The following is a 26,986-nucleotide window of genomic DNA, read 5'->3' as shown; positions in this document are numbered from 1 at the left end:
GTGTGATCTATTTTCCTGACTAATCAGATAAGAGTACTGTACACTCATAGGCACAACCAGGTGGGTATGCCTACGAGTGAACGCTATCTGGGTGGTCACCTTGCATCCTACGGTAATGTGTTGGATCCTTTATGAGGCGAAGCGGCATTGTCGACATGTGTAATCTAAAACACTCCGAGCTCCTTTACGATTCTATTGTTCCTAGTGGCGCCTCCGTAGCCAGGTGGGAAGGAGCAGCAGTGCGTAGCACACGCTTCTTGATTAGACCGGGGTTCGAGCCCGTCACTACCAAATACGGAGGATGCGGAAAGGTCAGGGAATGACCACCGCATATCCCTGGAGCAATATGGCCTTAGTTGCTAATGCTCCTAAAAACCAAACAACAAACAAACATTGTTCCTAGTATTGATTACCTGGTCTTGGATTGCGAGCACGAATAAATAAATAAATAAATATTCATTTATTGCAAATACAGCAAACTCATCACAGCACATGGCTAGGATTAGATGTCGCTGTCTTCTGATGAGGTCTATCAGGCCCCTTCCTTCTTCTTTCGAGTTATTGATGACTTCGAGTGGTATTAAGGGCTCTCGGTCATCATTGTCCCAGTCTTTCTCATGATATCCTACAGCTCCTCGGTGTTAGTCCAATGTACGATCCCGAAGGAGAAAGTTAGCACTGGAACTGCATAGGTATTTAGGGCTTTAACTGCGTTTCCTTCGTTCAACTTTGCTTTGAGCAGGCTTCTGAGTCTCTGATGGTATTTTTTGGCCAGGCAGGCCTTGATCTCCTTGTGCCCTACCTTCTGAGCTTGCATCATTCCCAGGTATTTGTAGATTCTCCCCCAGTCATGGCTTTGATTTCTTTATCAGTCTGTATCTGGCAGTTTCGGCCGACAAATTTCCCCTGAAGCAATTCCTGGGTCTTGTATTTGTATAAAAAAATTCCGCCCCGATATCATTGCTGAATTCTTCGGTAATCCTGAGTAATTGCTGGAGTTCCTTCCCGGTTCCCGGGTAGAGCTTGATGTCATCTATGATATCCATACTTCCTGTTGTTGAGCATGGTGGATATCGGGTTGAGTGCTGAACAGAACTACAGTGAGTTCAGGGCATCTCCCTGAAAGATTCCTCTCCTGATGGAGGTCAGTTTGGTTGTGATATTCTCGATCTTAATGGTGGTACTCCATTTCGTCATGGTTGCTTCTAGGAAGTGTGTCAGTGTCGGATTGACTTTGGAGATCTCCAGTGTCTCTGTTAGCCAGCTATATGGCACGGGGTAGAAGCCTTGCGGCAATCGATGTAGGCCGTGGATAGGTTGCGGCGATTCTTGTAAGTTTGCTCTATAACTGTGGCATCAATGGTTAATTCCTCCTTGCATCCTCTGGTCATCTGCATACATCCCTTCTGCTGCTCGGCCATGATGTTCTGGCTCTCCAAGTGGTCTGATATCTTAGTTATGCAGCTGGTCAAGATCTTTTACATTGTTGAGAGACATGTGATTGTTCAGTACTTTGCCAGGTTTCTGGTGTCTTTGTCTCGGAGCCTTTAGGTAGGTGATTCCCTGAGTCAGACTCTGGGACTTTGTCAGGGTGCCTTATTATCTGGGTGAACTGCTCCACTACGTGCCTGTATGTGTGTGCAACCGAACTTCTTGTACTAGTAGTTTTGGATGTTATCTATTCCTGGGGTTCGCCAGTTGTGGGACTTCCTGATCGACTGTTGTAATCTTCCTCCCCAATCTCCCATTCTGTCATCTCTTGTACATTTTTGGTTTTCTTCCTTTCTATATCTATACAGACGGCACGACCGTTATGGCTAATTTCACTGTTCCACAGGTTTCTCCAGAACTCCTCGAGTGCCTTCTGGTTGAGGGATCCGTTGCTTTCCTTCTCCTCTCGTCCGATTTTCCTGAAGGTTCTCTGGTTTTCATCAAATGTTCTGTTGTCTGTTTTCCTCTGGGCACTCTTCCTCTAAAGGTGACGTTTCTTGCTGAGTGCCAGGAGTTTCTGCTTGAGGGTGCCAAGGTATTCTTCAATTATGTGATTACAGGTCTCGTGTTTGCTGTGGGTGCTGTCTGTCTGCGCGAGTAGTACAGCAGTATATCGTCACCGTTCTCCCCTACACCAGGTGGAAAAACAAGTATTACATAAACAGGTATAAGAAACTAAGGTGGCCCTAAATAATAATTTGATTTTTTGATTTGTGAATGTTGTCTTTTTTGAAGATTGCTTTCACTTTTTTGAGCAGCTTCTTACCTCTGTTACCCCGTTGGTATTCACTCTTATCTCTTCTATCTTCTGCTATAGCCTTCTTTCCCAGGTGGTGGTTACCTGTCTTTGCTTTTTGTGTTATGTTGGTCTCAAATTTCCCTTCCGTTAATCATGTTGGCTGCTACAGCAGCACAGTAAATAGCTGCGCGGATGGTGTCTAGTGTTACTTCGTTGTACACCTCACTAAACGATATTATTCGTTTAGTGAGGTGTGGCCTGTGCCTTGCTACAGGATTCTGCTGGGTCTCTGTTTTGGAATAGTGTGGGTCATTCTGGAGTCTATTCCCTTGAATTCTGCTAGGGCTTTCTCCCACTCTTCTTCTTCTTCTATTCTGGATATTGCGAACTCGTCTGTTTTCACTTCAGCTGCGCCGAGTTGTAGTTCTTGCACTTGCTGTTCCTCCTCCAGTTCTGGCTCCTTTGTCTCCGTATTCGCCGTTGTTTGTAATACGTCGCTCACATCAAGTTTGATTTTTTTTTTTTTTAAATGCAGGGGCTATCAGATTCTTCTGGACGATGGTGCGTCTGTCTGCTATTCACTGTTCAGTGACCTGAACAGTCGGGAACCGTTACAACCATTTGGTGTATAGTTTCATCCTGTACATTGTCATGTCTGTCTCTGGCTTCGTTACTTCATAGCATGCTCGCATGATGAACGTATTCATATCAATGCGCCACTTTATGCGTTGGCTTCTTCCTTCCTGGGTGGTCACTAGTGCAGTTGCACTAGTGACCACCCAGGAAGCTAGTTGGGCTGGATGGGTTGCCCTTCAGTTGTGGCAGCCATACGAAAGACAGCGCCACTCGCTCCACCCGCTCCACTGCTGTCCGCGGGAGAATGTCCGACTTTTAGAACCGACCATCTGCCTAGGGCCTAAACGCGAATGATTTTATCTTGCCTCACACTCGATGCAGCATGTTCAATATTTCTATAACTCATCTCCATCCAGCTATGGTGGTGGACCAGTTCAGCGTTAACATCCAGTGGTGGATGGTAGTTATGGGAGCGACATCAGATGGCACTACTCTCAGCCTTTATTGGACCTATTCCCTCAAGTTGGAGGTAGGTCCAATGAAGCAACTTAAGCAATTTTTTTTCCGTCCGTTTTTTTTTTCTTTTCTTTTCTTTTCTTTTTTTTTAAGCGGTGGGAATCAAACCCGAGTCCATGATATTGGTGGTCCGGGATCGTAGCCACTTGGCTAATCGCGCCCCTTTTTATTATTATGGATCCTCTGATTCTAGGTTATTATCATTATTACTGAATCTGCTTATTTCCTTGATTTCGAATCACCCTCTTCACGGCTATTCCGTGAAGAGGGTCATTCGAATATATTCTCTGCATTCAGTATGCAGACAATATATTTAACAAATACGTATACAAGTACAGTATATACAGATTGGGAGAGACGAATAAACGTTAGTCTTCCTTATGATGAAAAGGGAGGGGAAGAAACAAACAGACTTCAACGGAAAGCTACTTAACCATATCAAAATAAAAAGCAATGAATGGCGATTTATTTCTAATAATATCAATTCGTGATACATATTTTTGGGAACCTTTTACAGTGAAAGGTTAGGAAAAGTAGACCGAAATAGTCATTGATGTAAAGATGTACCCATCTCTTGCTTTCTACGATCTCCCCAAGGCCACTATTGATATCCAAATGAACAAACCCTGACCTTGTCAACACTCTCTTCACGCGTAAGGTTAGTATGCTACGATCAATCAAATCATTCGATAAAAAACTCAATAACACGAAATCGGGCAACTAAACCTTCATTCTAAATAAAGCGATAATGCTCTTGGCCGTCTACGCAGATGTTCTTCCTACACTGTCATTTCGTAAGATGATGTTCAGAATCAAAGTCTGGCATTTCACTCATGGCATTACGTGTGCTGAGACTGCCGGCCAGTGACACGGATTAATTATGGCCCAATTCAGGAAAGTTAAAAATAAGAAAGGTAAAAGTACGAGAATGAGATTATGAAAGAAAAGAGATTATAAGAGCCCGTTAACAGAACTACTAGTGTTCCATAGATTAAAAAAAAAAAAAAATCGACACTGTTCTAAACACCGCGTATATTATTTTTTTCAATTGCAAAATTTTCGCAAAAGGTACAACTTGGGAAAATAGGCAAATAAAAACTGTGCTACCAATTGCGAAATTTTCTCAACGGGCACAGCTAGAATACAGCTATTTGCATAGAGAATTAGGTTACAAATAGAGTTAGAAAAGTTTCGGGAAAATATCAGGAAATAAAAATGAAAAAACACTGACTACATTTCTTTGGGACAAAAAAAAAAAAAAAAAAAAACTCTGCTATCAATTTCGCAATTGGTAGCAGAGTTTTTCTCTAGTAATTAATATTTTAAAATATTAAAATACGTTCAGTTTATAACTCTTAACGCTTTTGCTCCTCAAATTTCACTAGCGGGTATCTTCATTTCCTTCCTCGTAAATTTTTCTCCAGTCGTGCCTTGATCATCCCCGCTTTCGCCATTCTTGGGGGGGGGGGCGATCCAGTTAATGACTAATTCTGATAATCAATAGTCCTCACTCCATTGTACATTTTAGTACTACATAAGATACTTTTCTCGATTTCCTTTGTTATGGTGACCGTTCATCAAATCATTTCTCTTACGGTTTAATTTTTTACACGGTCGTTGTGCGACATTCTTGAACATCTCATAAAATCCAGTTCCACATCGATCATTCTTTGCTTATCTCTTGATTTTCAGGTCCACATTTCAGATACATGTGGCCGCACTTTTTTCAAAGGCATTATAAATTTGAAGCACTCTTAACTTTATATCTCCACTCTATAATAGAGAATTCAAAGTTCTACTATTATAATCTCTTTGATTGTGACTTTTTTTTTTTTTCCCCTTATTTTTTGTTCAAATTTTTCAAAGTTGCTCATTGTGAACCCTAAGAACTCGAATTTTGTATTCCTCACATTCTTCTGTCTTTCCATTTTCAAGCTTTAACTTGCCCGACTTTTGTTCCTAAACTTACTTTAAATACATTCATCAAAACACTTAAGGGATCACTGCACAATATATTAGACAATCTACCGTATCGATATCCACTGCAGTTACAACGACAGCATACATTGAATATACTAATGAAAATGACTACGTTCTCTAACAAATATAGACCAAGAATATTGCAAACTGAGCAGTGCGATTGTTTCATTAAATACTCAACAATGTCACGGACTCATCTCATTCGTGAATTACAGAAGTGTCTGCACTTCTACCCATACGCGATAGGAGGTAGCATTATATGATGAGAGGCTTGCCAATCAATTCGGCCCTGGAGTGATTGCTCAAGGGGTAGAATATTTCTCAGCCTGGTCTGTGCTTGTTAATAGGAGAGACTGCTTCTACAGGGATGGGTACGCTTAAAAATAAAGGGTGCAAGAATATTTGATGATGCTATCAAGAGAGTGTTAGGTGGGTCAGAAAACTGCTAGCTTGGTGGGATACACAGACTAATAGAGCAAAAATAGCCGCATGCAGAGGTGAAAGTGATTCTTACACTGCTTCTATTGGAACGAGCAACAGCCTGGAAAGCAAGGTGCTAGGATTTCAAGGACTGCTGGAAGTCATCATAGAAAAAGTAAATACATGGACTGTGTTAGGGTGACTAAAAGTAAGAACAGATGCATGTATACTTGCATGTACACCAATACCAATGCTAAGAGCGTAGTAAATAAATTTGATGAATTCGAAGTGCTGGTGAAGACATCAAATGTGGGAATTTTTGGGATATATGAGAGACGAGGTGTCACACAGATATAAGGAATAAGGTATGTTCGTGTCAGACGGCACCTGGGATTTCTCCCATCTCCGCAGATATAAGGAATGCAGAATTTGATTATATGGGGAGTACAATGTGTACAGAAAGGATAGACAGGATAGGAAGGGAGGAGGGGTTATGCTGTTAGTTAAACTGGTTTTATTCAAAGAAAATAAAACATACTGGTTTTTTTAGTATGCCCGTTCAGTAGCGCAGCTACCCTTTTTCGGGCTCGGAGGCAAAGAACATGTTCGGTCCCTACTTAATGAAAATTGCAAAAACAGGAGACAGCCAAAGACGTCGGACCCCTAAAGGGTCCGGGCCCGGAGACAACAACCTTGCCTGCCTACATGGTAGCTACGCCACTGTGCCCGTTTAACTGTCTAAAATTCGTAACATAAAATCTAAGCGTAATAACTATACTTAATCTAATTTTAACATAAAATTTAAAATTCATGATCAGAAACAATGCAGAGAGCTCTGCATAAGAAAAAATATAAAAAATTAAAAAAAAAATTATATACGCAAAAGTTCAATTATAAACAGAATGCATTGAATTGAATTTTATCTTTCTCTCCCCCCCCCCCTTCTTTTGTTATATTTTAATATTTCCTCTATTAACATAAGTTTGCGTGGAAACGCAGTGATTTGGTACATGATCAGGTGTAGTCCCCTAATGAAATGCCTGATCTATGTACCAATTTTATTTAGTTTGCATCAAAATATTTAATTTATTTTTTATTTTTCCTAAATTTTTTCCCCTATTTATTGTCCTATCACCCTCATTTTGATGCTCACTATTATTTAGCATTGATTAATAATAAATGTCTTCTTTCCCTTTCAGCTTATCTACATATGATTGGCTTTTTAATTCAGCCTTTAATTCTATATAATTTTATAATTTTTTTTTTTAGGTTCTTAACATTCTTTTTTTCTTTCTCACTCTTTTCCCTTACTTTCCTTCTATTAGGCTCGGCACCTTGTGTTAAATACTTCTCCATCATTTTGTATCTTCTATTAATTCTTTCTAATATCATCTTTGCGCATTCAGGTGCAATTCCTGTTTTCCTTTTCTTTGCATTTCCTATTCATACATACTATATATTTTAAGTTTTAGCTATCTGCAGCTTTGCGCGTTGCTACTCTTAAATATAACCCCACCCTTACTTTTACTTTCCTTTACCCTTCTTTTTAACTTTACCTTTTTTTTTATACCTTCAGATGGTTTCGTCACTAACACAACTTGCCCTATTTAATTTATCTTATTTTACACGAACACAGTCCTATTAAATAATACGGCGGGTCAGCACTGCGTCGCCTCTAGTTCAGCTAGAAAACGTGTTGCGCTACAACCCACTTCTGAGGAGGTAGTGTCAAATATTATTCAGGAGAATCATATCTTTAGCTCTAACCACTTTGATTCTGAATCCACATACAACATACATATTTTGAATCAAAATTTATTTTTTCGAAATGTTTAGACAAACGATGTCTTACTTGTCCCATTATGGATAACTCCAAGACCATCTCTAATTCTGACTCCACTCCTTTTTGTAAAACTAATAATGTCATATATTGCTTACTTGCAACATATGCAATATTAAATATGTTGGCCAAACTTCAAACTTTCTCAATATTAGAATTAATGGACATAGATCCAAGAGCAAAAACCTTTCATTTGGCACAAATTATGATACAAATATAGAACTTTTCCACTTCCACCATCACGGTTTTAACAACGTTAAAATTAAAATCATCGCTATCATTAATGGCGCCTCCGTAGCCAGGTGGGAAGGAGCAGCAGTGCGTAGCACATGCTTCTTGATTAGACCGGGGTTCGAGCCCGTCACCACCAAATACGGAGGATGCGGAAAGGTCAAGGAATGACCACCGCATATCCTGGAGCAATATGGCCTTAGTTGCTAATGCTCCTAAAAAAAAAACCAAAACAGCTATCATTAATGATAATATCATTCGTCATTATTATTATGAAAATTTATTTATGTGTGCACATAAGTCTTTATATCCATATGGTTTAAATAACAATTTTTTTTAACAAAATCTTTTTAAGTAATGGTTGTTTAAATACTGATACTAACCACTGTGTTTACAATTTATTTCAATCTTAGTCATTTCCTGAACGATACCAAACGTAGATAACAAACGTGGAAATAAAATATTCCGACATTGTAGACATATTCGAGGGGCGCCTCCGTAGCCAGGTGGGCAGGAGCAGTAGTGCATAGCGCACACGCTTCTTGATTACACCGGGGTTCGAGCCTGTGCCCACCAAATATGGAGGATGCGGCAGGTCAGGCAATGACCACCGCATATCCCCTGCCCGGATAAAGGGTGAGGGTTGGCGTCAGGAAGGGCATCCGACCGTAAAAAATGCATGCCAAAACAATAAAAATGCTGACCCCATATAATAATGGGAAAAGGCGCGGACAAAAAAAAAATTGTAGACATATTCGGCACAATTTCAGCAATAATGTTAGCTCTTGGGATAACGCTATTCTTGATGTTCAAAATTTTTCTCTTTAACATTAAGAACTGTATTTAAAGCCGTAACTTCTTTCATTAATAATTTTAAATTAAAAAATGTCTAGCTTAAACATATCATTCCAGATATTAGGGCTTGCATAAAACCGAGAAATTTCAAAACCGAGTTTAACCGAAGTTTACTCTTAAAACCGGTTTTAAAACCGATTTTCTCAGACTTAGGGAAAATAATTAAAAGCTTATAACACAGGTATTCATTTTATCTTGGGTAGATTGTACAAATCGTAATCAAATCTTTTAAACAAAATCTATCACCTCTTATAGTAAAAAAAAATAAAATAAATAAAATGCTCCAAAAAAGTAACCAGCTTGAGATTATACAAAATTACAAATTGTATTCAAATCCTTTGAATAAAAACTATCTTCTCGTATAGTAAACAAAAAAAAAATAATAAGCCATATAATAATAATAAATAAATAAATAAAAATAATGTGAAAAAAAACAGCTTGGGGAAATTACTTTACTATTTATCTCTCAGCTTTTTTCTGAAAATGATCCTTTAAAAAACACAGTATATTAAGCATTTTTCCTGATAGACTTGGGCTTATTTTTGTGTTCAAGAGACCAGTAATCGGAAACACTCTCAGATTGGACACTTGTTGGTTTAATGGTCAGCAGTGCTCTATAAACTTTCTCCAGCTTTTCACTTCTACTGCTAGTTGCCTCCAAAATTTTAAATTCTTTGCTGATTTCCAATTCACTCGGATATTTTGAAGGGTCTTCAGTTAATCTCTTTATTACACTATCATACTCTCGCATGAGTGTATCTCCAGCATCGGAACTAGCCGAGTCTTTGTTTTCTTCTAAAAGAACAGTTCGTTTATTTTCAGTTTCTTCATTCAACGCTAAGACTCTTTCGGAATGTTTTGCAAATAATCTCTGATAAATCTCTTCAGCATGCTTTTTCAAAACTTGCTTACTTGGAACATCAAAAGTTCTTGAACCTGAATCTTCTTTCCTAAACTTTTTGGGATTGTGTAGATAGCACAGCAAAGCCACAAAGAGAATAAGCTGGAAATCTCTACAGATAAAAGCAGAACCCTACTTCTCAAAGGCCGTCTTGATATCAACAGACCACCAACCACTCGCTATAAAGGACATGCACTCAAGAATCAACGTTCATTCAAATATTTAGGTGTTATCCTAGAATCGCAGAACTTTCATGCCACATCTCAAGTCCATGAAAGAGAAAGCCAAAAATTATATCAATATGCTTGCTCGCTTCACCCGCAAAGACTGGGGTCTTAAGAGACCTGCACTCCACCTTCTTTATTCAGCTGTTTTTGTACCGTTCGTAACATAAAGGCGCTGCCGTATGGTTCCATCGTTTGTCCATCTTCAGCACTAGGAATGTTATTCTGCAGATACAACGGTTGATGTTATTAAAAATGACTCGGGATTGTAGAACATCAACAGCAGCAAAGTATTAACAGGTTGTATCCCCCTTGACCTCCAAGCGGCCTTCACAGGGCTTTCCCATGACATCAGAAAGAACAAAGAAACTGAATTCCTGGGAATAAAAACTATTGTCGACGCAGATCCGAAACAAGAACTCCGGCGTACTTGGCAGGAACTTTTTTCCCGCTGGCAAATCCGTTGGGATGATTCCACCAAAGGCAGTACTACAAAACTGTTTCTACCTAGTGTCTCCTACCTCAACAAACAAAGGCTTGGCTGGTTCTTCCCTAATTTACACACTACCTTTCTTCTGACAGGACATGGCTCATTCAAAAAGCGAATTCAGGACTTTAGGCTTGTAATGGATGCCCATTATGTTTGTGGAGAACTGGAGGAATGGCACCACGTAATGCATTCGTGTAACATTATTATTATTATTATTATTATTATTAGCCATAAGGTGCAAGGAAGCCTGAGGCTTATACTGCACCAGCCAAAAAAAATTTATTTACCCTGTACCCAGAGAGAAAGAGGGAGAGAGAGAGAAGTAAAAGGAAATCACCAAGAAAGAGAAGAATGATGATATTTAGCACAGGACCCTGGGTGTGCCAAGACCATACTCACCAGATGTGAGCCCCTGGGGTTCATCTACCTGGACCTACGTAACCAACTGTTACTGGATATAAATTTAACCACACTTAGTCCAGAAAGCAACCTGTTAAAATCAAAAGAAGCATTTTTAGCTTTTAGCAGTTATGCCGCAGCAATCTTCAAAAGGCGTTGGTATGATCTCTCCACGTGTGATCCCACAACACAGACCAGACGTTCCTGTAACCTCTATGATCTCTCCTCGTACTTACTCTTCTCTCATCACCGGCCACTATCACAACTAAATGAACACCTAACTGGACATTTTCCCCGTTGGAATGACGGCACTGAACTGGTAGCAATCAAACTCACACACTTCCCATTGTACCTGCCCAACTTTGCAAACCTCCCTTGTTCTGCAAGCTGTCTTCCTTTCCCTGACCTTCGGTAGGCTCCCAGACCAGGGGTGATGCCTACTTCTCCCTTTCCACCTCTTCTTTCCGCTGGAGGATGCCTTCTTTCCATATCCTCTTCCTTTTACCTACTTTGACTCCACCACTTGTACTCTCTTTCCAACTCTCTTCCTTTTTTTTTTTTTTTTTTTTTTTTTTTTTTGTCTCCGTCCAGAAAGCTCGTGTGAGCTTTCTGGACGGAGCCAATTAGCCAGAGAAACAACAGCAGAACAATAACATAATACTGCATGGACCAGACACTACACTTTTTCTGGCTTATGCAGTAGTTCTGCGTTCCATCCAGAGTACGTACGGTGCAGATGTGGAAAACCACGGGTGGCGCCTAACCCTAAATACTATGCCACTATTATTAATTCTTTCTCTGCATGAATACTGATGAATAATCCACATAGCGCCCCTCTTCCAATTAATTAGAAAAATTCTTGATAAGGCAAATTTTAATACAGAAATTGTAAAATCTAAAAGGTAATACTTTGTCCAATTTTAACGTCAAATTCAAAAATTAAAATTTCAGCCCACACAAGACAAAAAGGTGGCATCTGCAAACGAAAAATGCACTTAATCTTAAAACAAGGGAGACATACACGGTGCCTTTTAAATGAAATACTCTGTATTTTTTTACAAAATTGCTCTGATTACTTTATTTCTCACACCACTCATTTTATCGTAGAAATCAGGTATGTTTTAAAATGATAAAAAGAAAAATGGCAAGACAAAAAAACCCCTAAAAGTTCTAAAACGTGCTTAATTTAATTTAATGAACACGATCCGACTTCAGAGGGATGTAAGCCATTCTGCACTGTGAAAGAGCAACACATTCAGTTCATAAATATACCACAGACACAATGCAGCGATTATATAAAATAAACTCATGAAACTTTTTATGAATAGTTAAGCAACAATCATGTCCGTTTAGTACACTTCTACATATCCCACGTGTGTTTATTTCGTCTATGAATAAAACTGTTCAAATTCCACTATGTATCATCTGAATCAAATTCACTACTATCGAAGCTTTATCACTATCCTTTGGTGACAGACATGACGTTGTTAGTCAAGGATGCACAAGGAGCACTGCATGTGTATAGCAGCGTGTTATCACGTGAGTCACAAGGAAGAAACTGTTTCGCTTAGTAGCACACTGGTCACTGAAAGATTGCCTATCTAGGTAAAAGGCAGACAGGTAGTAACTCCAGTCAGAACTTTTCCTAATGGCAAACATGATATCCGAGAAAATACTGCGAAATAAATGTTACCAAGTTCCGGAGGATAAATTTAACGCAATTTACAAAAGGTCCATCAATAATCCGGTAGGATTTTGGTGGAACATTGCTAAGCAATTTTACTGGAAAGTAGCCCCTGAAAAAGAGCACTTTTTCGAGTATAACTGGGATGTATCGAAAGGTCCGGTTTACGTGCATTGGATGAAAGGCGCAATCACAAATATTTGTTACAACCTCCTAGATAGGCACATTGAACAAGGATTTGGAGATCGGATTGCCTACTATTGGTAAGTTACAGTTTAATTTAAACCCATTTGACTTTTTTGTGAATTCTGAGTGGTTGATCTTCATCTCGCAAATCACAAGAGGTCGCGAGATGAAAAATTCGCTCAACCTGGTTTGTTTCTGATCTCACGAACTATGAATTGAATACAGAGAACTTGATTAATAATTACTGTTTTCAACAAAAGCACTTTGTTTCAGGGATGTGGGAAAACTTTCATGCCTATGAATGTTCTATCGTTATGTTTTCTTACCAGACGAGTAGCTGCCAGCTCAAGGAGTAGGGAATGACAATGACTGAAACAGCGATCGATCGCTTACAGTGCTACCACCTGAAGTTCCCGCAATGTTTCTAGACTTCGCGAAATGAGAAATTCGCCAGATATCGAGAATTTTTCATTTGTGTATGATCGTAGTTTTCTATGGATATGAGCGACAAGCTCGGGTCCCATTAGAATAATAATTTGAAATAATTTTATTTACTCGTCATACTTATAGCACTACGTGTCAACTGTGTCCAAGCAACCGCTGTTAACTGCGTTCGCCTGACCGAGCATTCATTCACGCTGTGTAGTCCACTTACTACAATTAAAGTAGGTGGTCTAATGTCGTTTCAGTATTATTGGAATAAATTATTTGGATGAAAGAAAGGCACTGAATTTTAACCACACAGTTGAGCAACGGTATCTTTGTCCTAAAGATGAAGAAACGTCATTTACTTCTATACATATATAGACAATGAAATGGCGACGTTTTTCAAGCTTCTAGGGGCTATCCCGAGAACACTACAATGAACAGTATTCTTGAAATTATCATAAAATGGAGCGCTGTAATCTAAGCGATACCCTGATTAAAGAATATAAACGTAAAAGGGCGAGTCTGTTAGTAACTTATGTCATGGCAGAAATGGCTCAAAGAAAATCAATTTTTTTAGGCAAAGAGTTTGTGAGGTTAAGCTCACCAGTCAGTTGTAAAAATCTAAGATTAGTATGGGGAATGGATCTGAACTCTGGCAAAACAATATTACCGTTTAGATTATTGTTGAGCTAGAGTTTAGATTCAGGTTGTAGAGCTCGTTTTATACAGAAGGGAATAGCCGTGGATTTCTGTTCGGAGAGACTATAAATCAGGAATGGCCAACCTGCGGCATGTGTGCCACTTGTGGCCCGCGCAGCTCTTCTTAGTGGGTCATCTCCCGATGTGGAAAGAAAAGATGGGGAAAAAAAAACAAAAAAACAGAACATAAAAAAATATATAGCCGGTTTTAAAAATCAGAACTGAAGCTAAACTCATATAGCGAACTTTCCAAAGTCGCGTTGCAAATTTTGGTACGTTATCAGCTATGTTTTCACTCTGCATTCTTTTGGTTGATTAAAATACAATCGTTGATTAATACATTAGCAGATTTACAACATATATTTTTTCATGTGCTTCATACTTAGCGGTTGGGCTCTGGACACGTTTTTGCCCTTTGAACGGCAATAACTGAAGGTCAATTTCAAATAGCCCTGGTTAAACTTCTGTGTGGTAACGCACATCTTCCCTCTCCCCTTTTCTTGTTTTCATGTGTTTGGCCCGAAACAAAGTAAGTTGCGTACCGTTGCATATACAGCTTAAGGATAAGGAACAAAATGAGTGGGGTATGGAATTATTTTTGGCATGTGCATAGTGCTTCGGCGTCAAAAAAGTTTGATAAGTGCTTTTTACCACAACTAAAAATAACGTGGTTTCAACGTGATGGAAACCATATTTATCAACTCATATTTATACTGACTTTCAGTTTTAATTTAGGGCAGGTGAGTGGAAGCGCTAGTGAGAATTTCTCACAACATCGATTGTGTGAAACGAAAATTTAACTTATAAGCGTAAATTTTTTTTTTATTTTTTTTATTACAAGCGATAAGAATAAAATTCCTTCGCGTAATTATCGAAGACATTTCATGGCACCAGGAGCTGATCCGTAATGGGGTGGAGGGATACTGATTGCAGCAGTTTCTGGACCATCTTGGGTGACCCGCGACGCATTTTCGACAAAATATGTGGCAATCTGGAGGAAAAGTTTGGCCACCCATGTGACAAGCACAGTCTATTTTACTGATCGAAACTGTAACTGTTTCTCGATGAAACGCATGTTTTGTGAATAGCATGAAATGGTAATATCAGCATACAAATATACAACTCTGCAAAATTTTCAGGATCCTCTCCCAGTATTTTATTACTAATCGTAATAGTCGTAATAAAATATTTACGTATTTTATTACGACTATTAGGTAATAAAATATTGCTACTGCTTTTGATTCTATCGTAAGCAAACTTGTTTTTTGTTTGATTTTCTATCGAAACAGATGACAGCCGTTCCATCTCTTCCAATTCTTTGTGTCTTGATCTAATGGATTTTAATTACACTTTGAGTTGTTCCTGCTATGAAAGTTGTTTTTATTTTCTCTGCATTCTTTGTAATTCTCTTGATTCAGTTCGAGTTTTAAGAATCGGCTACTCAGCAATCAAGCGACTCTGTTTTTGGCTAAGGACTAGTGCGATTAACGAATTCACATAAAAGAATAGCATGTTAAAATTAATATTTAATATTAATATAAAATGGATATAATTACAGTAATAGGTTGTACTTTCCATAACGTGTGACAAAAAAACTGTTTAGACGAGAGAAATGTTATGGGTTTTTAGTATCAATAAGTGGAAAAATGATGCAAGGAAGCTTATACAACCTCATCAAAAAAAAAAAAAAAAAAAGAAAAACACACACACCCACATACATCACCTATTCATCTCTTCTAATAATTTATTCAATCCTTCTTTAAACTTTTTCAAACTACCCACTTCCACAACAGCCGATAGAAGTTTGTTCCATCAGTCAATTACAATCTGACTGCTTTCAGTCAGATAACACTGTAATTAGTTTACTCTATCCATTTAAAGCCTTAAACACTTCAATCATCTGTCCTCGCAGGTGTCTGATGTCTTCCTTGGTAAGAGTATCCAAAGTGTCCTTGAATAATTTTGTTGCTCTTCTCTACACATGTTCCTAAAAATGAGGTTTTCAAACCCGTGCACAGTACGGGTTTGAAATGGATATAATTACACATGTTCATTTTAGGAACATGTGTAGAGAAGAGCAACAAAACCTAAGGATGCGGCGTAACCATTGCTTTATACAACGAGATAATCACCTCCTTGTCTCTGACAGAAAAATTCCTGTGTCATTCACAGAACCCCATAAACTATCCTAGATAGCCTCTCTGCAATGCTCAGAAAACGTCTTGTCGGACAGTTACTCCTAGGTCTCTTTCGTTCTTCTCAACCCTGAATTTGGTACCAATTTATATTATTATTATTATTATTATTACTATTATTATTAATATCATTATTATTATTATTAATATCAATTCATTTTCGAAGAAATGTCCCTTTACAGCTATGCAGCTAGAGGACACGAGTTACATACAGAGATTAAATATAAACGACAGACAAATGCATTGTGTACAGAGCCCAGATACAATACACGGCCTTAAACAGATTCTGGTGAAGATACATAAACATAAAGGTACAACATATAAAAGTACATACAGATACAGCAGAGCGTGGATAGCGCGGCATCTCAGAAAATCCACCCAGAGCATGACGAGGGCATACATGTCTGCAAAAATGGAAGATCTGTAGGTTCTGTCCTTGCAGAGCTTCTCAACGTCTATGGCTAATCTATTCAATATCTGGAAGGAGTTATGTGGAAACATGTTGTCCAGGGAGGACATGCTACGCAGCTTCGATCTGTATGGGGATGTGCTGGATATCAGGTGAGCTCAGTTTTTCGGATAGAAGCTGAGAGAGGGTAAGAAGGTTCCTAGAGATGATGTGATTCCTCCAAGGAAGCGTATTAAGATTGGTGACCAGAACAGATTTTGAGATTGTAGGTGTTAGCCCGGCAACCCTATTTGGCCATTTCAAAATCCAGTATTCCAGGGAAAGGAACGGAAACTGGCTGGGTATGATGAGGGTGCTGGGGACCATATAGTCGAGGCATATAAAGAAATTGGAATTATGCATCGCAGAATGTATTTGATGATAAGGTCCGGGTTATGGAAGTTGGAGATCTCCTGTTTTACTGCCCAAAAAGCCGAATATATTTTCATTCGAGTGGCATTAGTGAGGCAAGAAGGTGAGGTCTTTGTCCCAGATGACACCCAAATCATTATGTTGGGTGACTTTTTTAACTGGGGAATTCGCTATAATGATGTTCACATCGTTGGTATTTTTCTTGATAGAGAGTTGTAAAGTTTTTTTTTTTTTTGTTAATGGAGAGCCCAATCACATGAAGGTAATTTTCCAGTTCATGCACCTGTCAGCTGGAGCTCACAGTAATAGACTGGAGAGGCTGGGGCAATTTGTGATGATGAAGAACTCAATATCATCTGCATAAGTGGTAAAATTAGTATGGTTTGCTAGGAAGGGTTCTAAAGATGCGGCGAAGAGGGCGGCAGAGAGAGAGAGAGAGAGAGAGAGAGAGAGAGAGAGAGAACGCCCCCTTGGGGGTGTCCTCTGGAGCAGAGAATGGGGTGATTATGGTTCTGATTTCTGATCCATAGGGTCCTGGACTGAAGGAGTTTCCTAAGGAGAACTAGAATGTGGCCAGAGATTTTAAAGTAGTTGCACAGTATGGCACATAATGCATGGGTGGACAGATTGTCAAAGGCCGCCTTAATGTCGAGGAACACAATATCCAGTTGCTCTTTATTGCTTAAGGTACCTTCAATTCTGAACAGTGTGTCATGAAGTTGGTGATTGTGGATCGTCCAGGTAGTACACTATGACGGTATGGACGTTTGTGGCCGAAAATGTGTGGCCGAAAAGGGTGAGAGACTGGAGTATGGCTTTTTCCAAGATTTTGAGGAAGGTGCGTCCTACGGAAATTGGTCTGTAGTCATTAGGCGATTTTGAGTTAGACTTTTTTGGAAATGGAGAAACATAATGTGTTCCAGATGGCAGGGTAAACTCCTGTTTCGAGGATGGAGTTGAATGCGTCAAGCAAGAGATCTATGATATATAGACTGCATAGTTTAATCATGAAAACAGGGAATCCATCCTGGCCAGTGGTAGATTGTTGGGAAGACTGCTGATGACCTCAGTAAGGCGTTCCTTTGTGATGACTATTTTATCCAGCGATGTTTGGTTAGCTGATGGATTAACCCGAATTAAGGGGTTTGGGGGCAGGTAGGAGCTTAGTTTCGAGCGAGTTAGCCCACACGAGGAAGATGTCAGTGGTCATGGGGGACTGTTGGTTCTTGTTGGCGTAGATTCTTTTCCCAAGTTTCATTTTGTGTGCAATCCAGTCGTTCTGTGTCCTCCTCCGAATGCATAGGAAACGTGCCCGACGTTTTTTATAGAGCTGGTAGTCGGCTAGATCCAGTGTCCTTTTCCATTTCCTGTATAGTTTGTTTAGTGGCGGATTTAGCACTTGAGAGGCCCCAGGTGCAACTCAATTTTGAGTCCACCCTCTAAATATTTTTAAGTGGACTCAATTTTTTGCACGTGCCTCTACTACTACTACCGCTGAAGGAGTTAAGAATCTAACTAAGCATCTATCTGTGGTTGATAAACAGAATCAAAGTTTTCATTGACGCCGTACATATATATTAAAATTATATGGTTATTTTTATTTTTTTGCTTTGACTGAATCTCTTTGGGGGCAGGGAGATTGACGCCACCTGTGCCTCTGAGTGTGCCCCTGCTGTGTACAAATAAATTGAGAGTTGACATAACAACAACAAAAAAAAAAAAAAATGTTTAAGATAAACTAGTCTTTCAGCTTTCTCTTTCCTGAAAATCCCTCCAAAATACATTTTAATTATTATTATTTATTTTTTTATTTTTTAAAATTATTATTTTAAACTGAATTCTATTACATTAGAGGTATTTGTAAAAAAAACATTCTTTGTAACTACACACAGTGCTGAATATACAACGCAAGGAAGTTTCAAAAGATAAAAATGTACCTGTTCGGCTAAGTGTTTGTAACACTTAGCAGAACACATTTCCTAATTCACTTTACCATTGATAAATAGATCAACTGTCAACCTATGGATCCTGGCAAGAAAATTTTCCAAGCTCTGCGGTGATAATATTTCTCACTCTGAAACAATTTGACATTTTGCAGAATATGAAACGTAGTACCGCAGGAATAGTTTAAATCTGAAGTGAAATTATGCCTCGGATTAGAACAAGGATACCTTACAAAAATATCTGAAGTTGAATCATCAAGCTTTATCTGTTATTTCGCTAGTTTTCATGAAAGTTTAAAAATAACTGTCAACGTCTGCTATAAACAAATTTATGACAAATCCGGAGCTGGCCGAAGATAAAAAAATTACGAAAGAGAAACATCGATAAATTAATTAAATCGTTTAATAAAAATAAAGTACCCACTTTACGCCTACGGATGATTGACATAAATTATTAATTTCGAAAAATAACTTAAAAAGTAATTATACACTTCACTCTTAAATCTGAAAGGATGATTGACACCAGTTACTCATTTACAAAAAACAACTTGAAAGTAATTACACACAGTGCTTTTATAGTTACTATAACTGATGCCAAATCTTCACGTTGTTTCCAGAAATAACTTTAAGGTAAAGTTCTAGCTACATTGAGTTGCTCACATTGTCAAGTATACTCGTACTTTAAAAGGAACATCCTTGAAAGCCTCTAGAAGTCAGTGTTTGTGTTGCTGTCATGAAAATAATAGTTAACAGCACAACAGTCATGAAAGCCGTAAAAGATTTCTCAGAAGTTCTTTCTTAAAAAGATTACTACGATCAACTGAAATCTCAATGCATTGCGAAAAAGGGCAGCAATAAGGAATTCTCTTCATTGCTGCCCTTTTCGAAAACATAAATAACGTAAAGAATTCCAAATCTCAACCAAGGAGTCCCCCCCCCCTCAATCTAGGGGAGGTCTCCTTGGTTGAGATTTAGAATTCTTTTGAGTCCCGGGCCGGGTGTATTGCACCTTCCGCACTTCTCTCCTAAGACTATCCATAAATGTCAAAAATGCGGGTGACAACAAAGTTCCATTTGTCATACAGCATACGGATTTTGATAAACAATTAGATCTGAATTTGAAGTTCATTGATTAACATTCTCCCCTCAAAATGAAGCTTCGGATTGACTACAGAACTCGATACTACCTAAAATTAAATAAAGCGGGCTTAACACCGATATGTGCAGTATGTCAACAAGGAGCCAGAAATGCTGGCTAACTGCCTGGCTCAGCGTTACAAATGTACGATCCCATCGATGTAAAAAAAAAAAAAAAAAGAAAGAAAGAAAGACAGATTTGTCCTTAACACTGATCGAACCTGCTCACGCAATCCTAAATGTGCAATAATTTCAGCCAAGAACAATATGGCTGTGGAAGCTCACTCTTCGCATTCTTCAGTTCTCGCTCCCCGTGATTTCTTCTTCTCAAAATGAAAATTTACACCGAAAGGGTGGGGTGAGTTCAATTTTCTGAAATCCAAGAAAAATCACAGGACGCGCTGAAACTACTGGGAATAGTACTTGACCCTAAGCTCACTTTCTCTCCGCATCTTGCACACCTCCACGCGAAAGTGAGAAACTACACTGCTCTCATTGCACGGGTGAGTCGTCGTGATTGGGGATTGAACCGACGCACCCTTAAGATTCTGTACAAATCAATCTTCCTTCCCTTCATAACGTATGGATCAGGGGTCTGGTTTCGCAGGGCAACTCTTTACAACAACAACTGGGAACCATCCAGCGCACCATCCTTCTTACTATTACAAGGGCATGCTGCACAGTTAGCAACCCAGCCCTTCAGGTTCTTGCGGGCGTCCTTCCGCTTGATCTGGAGGTTATTCGAAGGGGCCTCCACTACTGTCTATCCAGGGGTATACCAGCAACTATCCTTGGACACTCCATCAATAACCTGAATGAAATCAGGCAGGAAAAGAAAAAAATTGCCATCCTACTACTTCAGACCTGGCAGGACAGATGGACTGCTACCGACAAGGGCCCAATCACCAAGAAATTTATACCTTATGTGAATGCCGTATTTCCTAAATCTCCAAATTGGTTTTCTCCTGGTCTTTATACCACTTACCTCATTACTGGACACGGATCAATAAACCATAAATTAACATCCATGGGAATCATTGACAACCCCTACTGTGCATGTGGTGAAATAGAAGACTGGAACCATCTAGTATATACCTGTCAACACTATGAGGACCTCCGCAGCATCCTGTTTACTCGTATACAAGATAACCCTCAAGGAAATGAACACTTATTCATCACAGAAGAAAACTACTACTATGAGTTTACCAAGTTTGCACAAGCCCTCTTCACAAGACGGAGCACCCTATTGCCAACATAAAATAGGAACAACCCAAACATCTGATCCTAACCTAACTGGCCAACCGATCTTAACCAGGATAGGATCAACTGGCGTACGGGCCACCTCATTCCTCAGTGGCAACTTGCACACGGCTCTCTTGCTGTCTTATTTATCGTCCTTCCCGGGTTCCCCTTTCAACTGATGGCGCTTATTGTTCCATTGATAACCTGGAGGATGCCTTCGCCTACGTCCTCCATATTTCTAGCTATACCCTCCTTTCTTGCGTACACTCTGTACTTCCCCGAGTCTACCTTTTTTTTTTTTTTTTTTTTGTCCCCATCCAGGAAGCTCTGGCGACTCTGGCGGAGACAAGCCAGAGAATAATGGGCAGACTGGCTACCTCCTAGTAGTGTGTGCGGACAACGTGGAGTCCCACAAGGGGCCCTGCGGCCAAATGCCAGGACACACAACAGAACCTAACGCAATATGTCATATACAACACACAACACTTTTCTGGCATTTACAGTAGTACTGTATTCCTTCACAGCGAACATATGGCGCAGATGTGGGAAACCACAGGTGGCGCCTGACCCTAATACTATGCACACTATATACAGGACGCGCTGAAAGGAATAAATAAAATAGATGCACCAGAAAATCTTTCTTAACAGTAAAAGAATAGTAAATCTCTCTGTAATCCCTCATGAAATATACACCAGTAACTTAATTTTTTTTCTTTTCTCAATACAATCTAGGAAACTGTTTAATCACCTCTTGCAGTCAATTACAAATACCGAATATGAGTTATTGATCGTTTGTGGAAAAGTGTTTGCGCATCCATTACTTGATCATGGTGCACATGGTTTAAATTATATGCTAGTTCCTATGATCTTCTTATGGTGTTTCATGTCTACAGAAATGTGCATATTGCGATGGCTAAAACATGCCGAATAATTCGCAGAGAAACCTCTACCACAACTGTCACCTGAAATCGGTCAAAACAGGAAAAAAAAAAAATAAATAACCCCGATGAAGAAACAAATTCATCCAGTCACCGGAGAGATTCCAATCCAGATTCTCCAAACCACTGATAAGTAGCGAACCCACTATCTTCGACTATTGTGACTCATATTGTTACAAAGGGCGGAAACATTAACAAAAAGACACCTTTATATACTGATGAATCTGTATGGAAACCGCAAAATAAAACCGCTAAACATAAATCTTATATAATGGTCGTTTATAATTTTATTTAAACTCGATTCTATCCAAATTAAAAAAGAAAATCCTTTCCTATCCCCAAATAAACAATTATTTATTGAAAACTGAATTTTCGATTGAAGTCTTGCAATACGTCTTCCATCGCGAAAGTAATGTTTATATTCGCGCCTTTTAAAATTATTTGTCGCGTGCCATTTCAAATTTAATTAAAATTGGACCAACAGAAATCATCAATTATTATTTCTATTTTTCCGTCCTCATGTAATAACTCGGCTCCCAGTGGATGGATTCTGATGAAATTTTATATTTGGGAATTTTAGAATGACTTGTCAAGCCACCCCACCTTTCATTATAAATTTAGGAATGGCTTGACCAATAAAAATCCGATGATAATTATTTCTTTGTCTGTTCGTCCGCATGTAATAACTCGACTTCCTGTGAATCGATTTTTCATGGAATTTTATATTTCATTCTTTAGAACGATTTGTAGACTTTCCTCAAATTTCATTTACATTAAATTAGGACCAGTAAAAAATCCTGCAATAATAATTATTATTTTTTAATACATATCACATTGGCTATTCATATACCGTATATTGTGGTAGAAACACTAGATATTATATGTTGCCATTCGCTAGCTGGAAGAATGAATAGTTAATACAATGGATGTGCAGAAAGGAAATTTTCTCGGTTCGCGCATAAAAGTCGTTGCTTTTTACTTTTTTTTTTTTTTTTCCTGTTATAAATATGAATTATTTCTATTTGCTAATACACCTGAAACGTAACGAACTACATACATTGACTAACTTTCTATTCCTCATCGTAACTGATTCTGTCTGTCAAGATTCACAAAAGCAACCTCCGAGAACTGCAATTTAAAAATTAGGGTAATTATTATAGCAGGTGTATAATAAGGCATAAATCAACCAATGTGCATATTGTGATGGACTAAATTAGGTAACTGAAAGATGCATTTTAAAATCATGTTCAAAATGAAAGGGCGATATCATAAAAAGGAGATATAATTTTGTACTTTCATCATTCTTTATCTTTTAAAACCACCAGTTAAAAATGAAAAAGACACTACATACAAAAATTATAGCTACCATCCAGCTACGCTTAAAAAAAACAACACTTAGGATTTGTATTATAATTTAGAATTATAAATCAACAGGGATTACCTTTATTTTAGATATAGGAAGCTTCTTTTCCAACTCTCCTAGCGAGTTGGGCTAGGAGAGTTGGAAAAGAAGCTTCCTATATCTAAAATAAAGGTAATCCCTGTTGATTTATAATATAAAAGAATATAGGAATTATCGAGCACTTAATAGCTCTCAATTATCAAATCTATAATTTAGAATGCATTTTGTATATGTTTCTATATTAAATGCAGTTTAATTAAAATTTAATATAATAATTATTTTATTTATTTATTTATATTTATTTTTATTTATTTATTTTTTGTAATAAGCCGAATCTGTCAGTTTTGGAATAATTTAAGCTTTAGGTGACCTGGGTTTGAGAGGTTCTATTTTTCAAGTAATTTATTTTTTAGCGCATCCTATCCTTTAAGAGAAAAGTTAATATTCTTTGATAGTTAAGATGATTAAGTACTCCGAATTTGAACAATAAGTGATTGAAACCAACAAGAAAAGTTTCAAGGATCTCAATATTAACATGAGTCATACTGAATTTTTCAAAATCAATTAAATATTTAACCACTTTTTCAGCATACATGTAATTACTGTCTCATTGACATCTCATTATCGTAAATTGTAAGAAGATCAAACAGATGAAAAACAATAAACTTACCAAAAACCTCAGTGATGTCTTTTGTAAAAGCTTCCGTACAGTGCTGCCATCTATTTCATCCTGCACAAAGTACTGTGCATGCGATGTTAAAATTCCGTACTGGAAAGCTGTAAAATCGAAATTAAACTTTTAATCTTTCTGATATAAATTGAAAAGTTACCATTACTTAAAATAATATTTTATTGGCTTCATTCATTTTAAAGCCATTAAAGTGTTCATCAAAAAGTTCCTCTCCCTGGAATTCTGGATCTTGAAATGGCTAAATAGGGTTGCCGGGCTAACACCTACAATCTCAAAATCTGTTCTGGTCACCAATCTTAATACGCTTCCTTGGAGGTATCACATCATCTCTAGGAACCTTCTTACCCTCTCTCAGCTGCTATCCGGAAAACTGAGGTCACCCGATATTTGGGATATCATCGCCAGACCGTCCGACAGGAGAAGATGCCAGTCCAACACCTCCCCATACAGATCGAAGCTGCATAGCATGTCCTCCTTGGACAACATGTTTCCACACAACTCCTTCCAAATATTTAACAGATTAGCCATAGACGCTGAGAAACTTTGCAAGGACAGAACCTACAGATCTTCCATTCTCGCAGACATGTATGCCTTAGTCATGCTCTAGGTGGACTCTCTGTGATACCGCAATATCCACGCTTCGATGTATCCGGATGCACTTTTATTTGTTGTAACTTTATGTTTTTGTACTTGTTGTAACTTTATGTTTTTGTATCTTCACCAGTGGCTGTTTAAGGCCGTATATTGTATCTGGCTCTGTATGCAATGCATATGTCTGTATTATATGTTTTTTCTCTGTATATAACTCATGTCCTCTAGCTGCATAGCTGTAAAAGGACATTTCTTCGGAAATAAATTGATATTAATAATAATAATAATAAAAAGAATTTTTTAATGGCTTTAATGGTTTTAATCTATGTAATTAAGAAGATTAAACGTCTAATCCTTCTGATATACATCGAAAAGTTATCATTACTTTATTAACACAATATTTTAATAGCTTTCCTTTTGCAAAAATTTGATCTATTTGGCATTAACCATTTAGCGGAAAGAAGGGAAGGTCTAAAACTCGATAATACATATCCCTCTATGCCAAAGGCCCATTGAAAACGCTGGGGAAGGGCGCTGGAATTAGAAACAGCTGGGTCCCCCTCTACATAAGAGGTACCCGAAAACGTTTGTTTAGAGCAGCGTTTCCCAACCGGGGTCCATAGAAGCTTTGAGGGGGTCCACAAGAAAAAAAAAAATGTATTTCGGGGGTCCATAATATGAGCTAAGGGGTTCATGATAAAATATTATAAATAAAATAATTTGTTAAATAAAAATAATAATAAAATAAACTAATGTCATAGAAAAGTCCAGAAATTCGCAGTTAGAAGATACTCGTATTTTCTGGAACCTTCTTTAGTTGATGCAAAAAAAAAAAATTTCTTTCCATAGAAAATTCTCGAAGAAGAAAACATTATTTAGTAGTTGTAGAAAATCAACTTATTGCTCATTATTTAAGCACCGACTAATCTGGAAAGAGTCAGTCAGTCAGTCAGAGGGAGTCATTTCATTCTATAGTGAATAATCGGCATCGTCGTGGTGAAATCTATTGTTTGTGTTATTGAACGTTATTGTTCTAGTGAACTATATTTCCATTAGTACCTACAAGCATTTCCAACATTAAATATTTGAGGTTAATAATATTATTGTTTTCAGATTACCCATGGCTCATGCAAAGAAGAAAACAAGACAATATTTGACTGAATATCTGTCGTATGGTTTCATTGAATCATCAGAGAATATCACAAAACCAATGTGTCTTTTATATGTATGACTGTGCTGTCTAATGATGGCATTAAGCCAAGTAAGCTTCGTCACCATTTGGAGACAAGGCACAGCGAAAAGAAAAATAAATCAGTGGAGTATTTCCGAAAACTACGAGACAATTTTCAAGGAACAAACAAATTGGATCAGATTTTTAGTAAACAAGCAAGCAATAAAGATAGCGATTTATTAGCATCATATGAAATCAGCAAAATAATAGCAAAATCTGGAAAGCCACATAGCATTGGTGAAACTGTCGTCTTGCCTTCGATATCAGTTGTAATTTCAACAATGTTAAACAAAAATGCACGTGAAATTACCGATAACCTTCCTTTGAGCAATAATACTATCCAGATGCATTGATGAAATGTCTGAAGATGTAGAAAATCAACTTATTGCTCAATTACGAGTGAAACAGTTTGAAATGCAACTCGATGAATCAACTTTGATGGGAAATGAAGCACTTTTATTCGCATATGTAAGATGTATGGATGATAACCAACTCAGAGAGGAAATGCTTTTTGCAAGATTCCTCAAAACAGATACTAAAAGTGAAACAATATTTAAGGAAGTCCAGTCTTATTTTAGAGAAAAAAATATATTCCACTCGAAAATTTAATGGCTTGTGCTACTGATGGCGCTCCTTCCATGGTCGGTAGGTACAGAGGGTTTATCACTCATTTAAAAAATGCATTGCCAAAAGTATTTTGCATACATTGCGTGATTCACCGCCAACATCTGGTGGCGGTGATTTTGTGGACGTCTCCATAAAGCCTTAACTCTTGTAATAAAAACTGTAAACCTCATTAACGCTAATGCTCTTCAAGATCGTCTCTTTCGCAAATTTTGTGATGAAAATGAAGGACTTGACCGTCTTGTACTGCATACAGAGGTGCGATGGTTGTCTAAAGGCAATTGTCTTCGTCGTCCTTTGGGACAATATCATTTCTAAACGAAAAGGAGATTGGAAAACAGTTTGTTGCCATGAAAACAGACATATTTTACCTCTCAGATGTGCTTGAAAAACTGAATTCTCTTAATAAGCTGCAGCAAGGACATAATTGTGATTTAATATCTAGCAAAGAAGCCATTAATGCATTCCTAGGAAAACTCAAATTGTAGTCTTAATATCTCACGCCGTGCGTT

At 38.1% G+C, this 26,986-nt stretch overlaps 1 protein-coding gene across 1 annotated transcript in view; it reads left to right on the top strand.

Moving 5' to 3' along the window:
- Window positions 1–12,319: 12,319 nt before the first annotated feature.
- The window catches only part of LOC150083348 (acetyl-coenzyme A synthetase, cytoplasmic-like), a 128,419-nt gene continuing 113,752 nt past the window's right edge, over window positions 12,320–26,986 (top strand). Inside the window, exon 1 of the mRNA XM_090378482.1 lies at window positions 12,320–12,609. Coding sequence (XP_090234608.1) covers window positions 12,320–12,609 — 290 coding nt within the window. The remainder of the gene's footprint in view (window positions 12,610–26,986) is intronic.

This window comes from Mastigoproctus giganteus, chromosome 7 (genome assembly GCF_048544385.1).
Source record: "Mastigoproctus giganteus isolate SK-2022 chromosome 7, ASM4854438v1, whole genome shotgun sequence".
NCBI lineage: Eukaryota > Metazoa > Arthropoda > Arachnida > Uropygi > Thelyphonidae > Mastigoproctus > Mastigoproctus giganteus.
This window is presented reverse-complemented; position numbering and strand designations above follow the sequence as displayed.